The 6,000-nt window shown below is 46.0% G+C and overlaps 1 protein-coding gene across 1 annotated transcript; it reads left to right on the top strand.

Annotated features, from left to right (window-relative positions):
• Positions 1-4,889: 4,889 nt before the first annotated feature.
• LOC120694275 lies at positions 4,890-5,666 on the top strand. Its single transcript, XM_039977445.1, has one exon. It carries the CDS (start codon positions 4,890-4,892, stop codon positions 5,664-5,666), a length of 777 nt encoding a protein of 258 aa, XP_039833379.1.
• The last annotated feature ends 334 nt before the right edge of the window (positions 5,667-6,000 follow it).

Here is a 6,000-nt window from a genome sequence, read left to right on the forward strand (position 1 = left end):
AACCAAATTGATTGGCATTTGTTGAAAATAGCAATGCATATTTGTGAGAAGCTTCTAGAAGATTAGAGAGTATGCATGAACCATAGTTGCCATGCTTCATGGTAAAATATGGAATACTCTAGAAACTAGATATTTGTATGGTTAGATAAGCATAAGAAAAATTCTAGAGATAGATATTTTGTAGAAAGTGTGTAGAAGATGGACATATGGCAAAACCATATGAGCCATGGAGTCTTATAAATAGGGGTGCTCCCATCCCCTCTTGCCATACCATAGCATAAGAGGTCTCAAGTAGAAGATAGCAAAATTGCCATGAAGAGTAGTAGTGTCATGGTAGGGTACCCACGTAAAGAGTGTAACAGTCTTATATTGTACTAAGTTATGGTGAATAAAGATTTGAGTCCCCAAATAGAGTTGGTCTCCCATACTAGTGTCTAGGTGAAGGTTTTCTTAGTATAGTGTGGGTATAGGGTCTGCAAAAGAAGTAGTATCACACTACTTTGATACCGCTTCATCAGCGAACAGGTCAATGAAGCAAAGGTCTTGGTGGCAAGAGCTCGAAGGAGCAGGTTGCATAGGCAGCGCGTGGCCGTCCTCCCAGCTCTGCTGCAAATCTCCATGGGAGCAGACCACGACTGGATCATATTCATCTCTCTCTCGCTTTTGGAAGACGATCGAGGAACGAGTTGCTTCCTGTTCCTGCAGCGGGCCGGGGGATTGCTTGCGATCTGTGGGTTGGGAACTATCAGACCCGGGGCAGCAGTACTGCTCACGGGCATATAATATTCTAGAGTAGGGAGAACTGCATGGGTACTTCCTACCTCTACTTTAACTACTCGTACAACAGTAGAACTAGCCCAAGTACAAGGAAACTACCCGACCCACTCGGAGTTGGACTCTAAACGTACTCGGCTGGGACTCTCCATGTAACCCTGTTCCCCCAGACCATATAAGGGCGAACAAGGACCCCTCCAAGACATCGAACAATACCAGAGGGAATAAAAACCACCACACAGAACGTAGGGTATTACGCTCCGGCGGTCCGAACCTGTCTAAATTCTTGTGTTCCTTGAACCATCGCGTTCTGATCTCGGCGAGTTCCTACTCATAACCACTCTCCTCAGGATACCCCTCGGAGAACCCGACGGTAAAACACCGACAGCTGGCGTCCACCGTGGGGCCCTCTCACGAACGATCGTGAAAAGAATTCGATGGCTTCTCTCATCGACAACCCAGTGCTCGAAAAAGGCACCTCCTTTCACGTCGGCTCCTAGATTTTTGTCGCCGACGGATCAGGAGGCTTCGAAAGCCACTCAACCGATCAAGATCCCCCAGAAGATTCAGAAGCCGCGAAACACCATGAATTTGACGAATTCATCAATCAACTCGAAGAAATCGGATTCTCAGACCTCAACAACGAAGCCCGAATTCAACGTAATCAAAGCCAAAACACTTTCCGAACTGGAAAAGGATTTGGAAAAACTGCTAGAAGATTCCAAGCATGAAACTTCCACAAACAGAAAGACCACACTTTCGGATTGTGTTCGCGTCGAACCAAATCTTTGGAAGAAAAAGTCGACTAGCTTCAAGAAGAATACTCGCAAAAAGAAGCAGTCAAAAAACACTTTTCCGAACATCGATGATAAGATCGAGCACTGTCTCCGGTCAGCTGAAGACACTTTCAATATCAACACTTCCTGCGGAGGACTCTCAAACTAGTGGGCTCTGAACTCTGCAGAGTTGGACCAAGATCAAGCTTTCATCAGATATCTTGAAGAATTGGAGGAACCAATCTCTGAAGACAAACTAACCGAATGGTCACAAGATATCGACTTGTTCATGGAAGGATTAATCAATCCCGACAAGCTTGAAGCTCTCTGGGAGCAATCCAAAGCAAAGGAACTATGGGACAACTCAATGAACAAGTCATCAACTCAATTGGACCGATGTTGACGCTCACTAACGATCATTTTCAGGCGTCAACTTGATCAGAAAATCATGAGAGTTTGCATTTCTTACACGCATCCTTATCCAATAAAGTCCCTAAACCACACTTTACCTTTTAGAATATGCAAGTTGTGTTTTCAAGCTAATATGCAAGTTACAAGCACACTTTGGCCCAATATAAAATCACAGAAATTATCAGAGCACCGATTCAGGCTCAGATGGACCAAAAGTGATGCAAGAACCCAATCCAAACAAGTCAAGACAGGCCAACCCCAATGTGGATCAGACAAGGAGGCCCAAGACAGCCTGCCAAAAGAAGTTGGGGGAGGTTGGTGGCCCGGGCAGGCCGACCGACCTACCTGGTCGGCCGACCTGGCCCGTGGGCCCCACCGCCTCAACAAGGGCACGTGGCGTCTCCCCATTGGTCCCCTACGTCGGTTGTGATGGCTTCACCCCATGGCTCCCTACTATAAATACAAGAGGGGGGGTAGAGATTAGAACACACACACACACACATACACACACACACCCCACACACCTCACATCTCTCCTCTTTTGCATTCCTTGCATAGTCTTTAGGCTTCGAGAGTTCTGGTATGGGTTCATCTCTAGCTCTCTCTTGTAATGTTCGGTCATTTGTAATAGAATTAGACTATGGTTACCGATATCTGCTTGAAGTATGTTCTGAGTTATCGGATATATGATTCTTGATATGGTTGCGTTATCATTCCATGCTTGCATTGTGTGATCGCCCTGTGCTAGAGATGGTTAGTCTTTTGTTCTTAGAACTCTGTCAACTGCTCCAGTATTCGTATAATTGCTCTAGTGTGTTGTCTTTCCATCCGAAGGGTGGGGGCTCCACGCGAGACACTAGAGTATCCCTTACTAGTGTAGATATGGTGTCTAGATTAGCTAAGTGTTGCTGGATGTCAACTATACCCACGGTTTGTAGAGGTAGCCGGCAGGTGGTGACAGTCCTGTCCGAGCCCGAGTAATCCTCCATGTTTGGTATGGGGGGTAGGAGGTACATAAAGTCGCTGGGGTATACGGGCTCCTCCCGTTACTTCGATAGCGATCTCCCTATTGTGTAGTTTAATCTCTGACGAGCTAACCAATGAAAAAGTGTAGATATAGCTAGCCTAGCACAGCTGACTTGAGCTCTGACTTCTACCTTGCTCCCGGCCTAAAGAATCTTTTATCTTTCTTTTATCTTTTATTTATCCAAGAGGGTAGTTTGTGTGTGTGTCACACTACCTCCTACCATGTTATTATCTTACCCTTGTTTATGCATGAGAATATCCAATCTAGATAGAGTTCACCAACTAATCTATATATCTTCTCACTCATCGCCTTCCCTGCGAAAATATAAATGACACCCCGGTATACTCCTGGGTAAAATGCTACATCGGTATTCCGTGCGCTTGCAGATTTATTTGTGGTTCATGAAATACTGCCACCCCAAATTGGCGTCTGCGGGCATCATCGCTAGTGACGTTGGTAGGTGCCAATAAGTATTTTTGGCGCCGTTGCCGGGAAAGGCACAGAGTGAAATATATAGATAAAGTTGTGAACAAAATCAAAATTGGTAATCGCTTGTTAAACATGCTAACTTGGCTTTGTTTTCTTGTCTTTGTTGATATGAAAACAGGGTAGTGTATGACCGGTTTTGACTTGCCGCAAAACTTTCATTCCGATCCAGAGTCACTTCTGAGAAGGACGCGAGCTCATCTCGTATAACCTCGGTGATCACTCTCGGCATTCAATCCAGTCATCGCATCGTCGTCAGCTCCTAGAGCTATGGCCCAGAAGACACTCCGTGATTACTCTGCTCCGTCTGCTAACCAGGTCCCCACCGGGCCCGAGGTTAACACCGGAGGAGAAAATTTCGAGATCAAGATGGGTCTCATTATGATGGTGCAGGCCAGCCCTTCCTATGGCAAGGCCAATGAGGATGCTAGTGCTCATCTCCAGCAGTTCCTGGAGCTCTACAGTACTTTTATTTTCAAGTGTGTATCGCAAGATGTAATCTGACTCCGTCTATTTCCGTTCTCTCTTTTGGGGAGAGCGAAACAGTGGTTTTATGCTAACAAGGCTGCTGTGGATACTTGGGACAAATGTACCAAGGTGTTCCTCTCGAAGTTCTTCCCGACAGGCAAAACTAATGCTCTTCGTGGTCGGATTTTGAACTTCTAACAGGCATCAAATGAGTCAATTCCGGAAGCTTGGGAGAGCCTTCAGGAGTACATTCTGGCATGTCAGCACCATGGAATGGATAATTGGCTCATTCTATAGAACTTCTACAACGGGTTGACACAGTCATCCCGTGATCATGCGGATGCTGCTGCGGGTGGAGCTTTCTTCTCGCTAACCATTGAAAGAGCTACATCATTGATCGAGAAGATGGTTTCCAAACAAGATTGGAGCGATGATCGCCACCAACCGCGCCAGCGAGGGATTCACTCCGTCAAGGAGGCCGATATGCTCGCTATGAAAATTGATCTCCTCCTCAAGAAATTTGAGGATTATTCCCAAGATAAGGCTCAAATGCAAACACTTCAAGCCTTGAAAACTCGCATGACATGCGAGGTCTGCGGGAATGTTGGACATTCGGGCGACAATTACCCAGAAACCCAAGAAGAAGCTCTATTCCTCAATGGCAGCAATGGGTTCGTCCACAAGGAGGTCAGGGGTGGAATCAACCACGATCATACTACCAAGGAGGTAATGGGAATTCGAATTCTTTTGGTCCTAACCAGCCTAACTTGAGAGATCTTGTCTACGGCCAAGCGAAGATCAATGAGTCCCTTCAAAAGAAATTGGCCGCTATAGACAAATCTATGGAGACCATCCATGCCAAGATGGACGGATTCTTCACTGCCATCAAGAACCAATTGAGTTTCAACAAGATGATTGAGACTCAACTAGCTCAAGTGGCTGCTACCATGCCCCCTGCTCTGGAGAACGTTAAGGCGATAACCACACGAGGAGGTAAAACTACTCAAGATCCGCCTTATCCTAACCATGATAACAGGAAGAAAGCAAGCCCGGTGGCAGAAGAACCACCTCGGGAGGAGGAACCCGAGAAGGTTCATAAAGGGAAGATGGCTCCGCATGAATTCTATGATACTCAAGTATTGTCGTTCCCTATGAGGGCAAAGAAGCCAAGTACAAATGAGCAGTTCAGCCGCTTTGTTGAGATGATACAGCAGGTGAACATCAATTTGCCCTTGATGGATGCAATGAAGGTTCCGACCTATGCTCGTTACATCAAGGATATAATTAACAACAAGCGACCACTACCAACTACTGAGGTAATAAAGCTCACTGAGGCATGCAGTGCAGCTATACTTCAACAATTGCCTGAGAAGAAGAAGGATCCAGGATTCCCAACTATCAAATGTTCGATAGGGGCACAGAACTTCGACAAAGCCTTATGTGATCTGGGAGCCAGTGTTAGTGTGATGCCGAAGGCAATCTTCGACCAACTCAATTACACAGAGTTGATACCAACACCCATGCAGTTGCAATTGGCTGACTCCTCAGTATGGCACCCAGAAGGAATCACTGAGGATGTCCCAGTGAGAGTACGGGAATGTTTCATCCCAGTCGACTTTGTGGTACTTGATATGGATAATCAGAAGGAGACTACTCTCATTCTAGGACGTCCATTCCTCAATACAGTAGATGCACATATTGATGTTGGGGCAGGAGAAATCTGACTCCATATCAATGGTAAAGAGGAGAAATTTGACTTCCGACCCAAGAGAGAGCAGTGCTTGATGATCCGAGTCAAATTTGGCCAAATCCTCAGAAAATCAAAGAAGTCGAAGTCACACCCTCGCAAAAGGATAGTCTTATACCTTTTATGAAGACACTTATGAAAGAAGATCCAACGAGCTCAAAAAGGTCTAAGAAGAAGGGTAAATCAAAGGCTACTACGCCCGAGGATCCTGTTCCTGTGCCACCTACGCCATCAAAGAAGACCAAGAAGAAATGGCGCAAGAAGAACAAGACGTCATCGACCGCTACTACTTCTCCAGGTACGGACGAAAC

Source organism: Panicum virgatum, unplaced genomic scaffold (assembly GCF_016808335.1).
Source record: "Panicum virgatum strain AP13 unplaced genomic scaffold, P.virgatum_v5 scaffold_4508, whole genome shotgun sequence".
NCBI lineage: Eukaryota > Viridiplantae > Streptophyta > Magnoliopsida > Poales > Poaceae > Panicum > Panicum virgatum.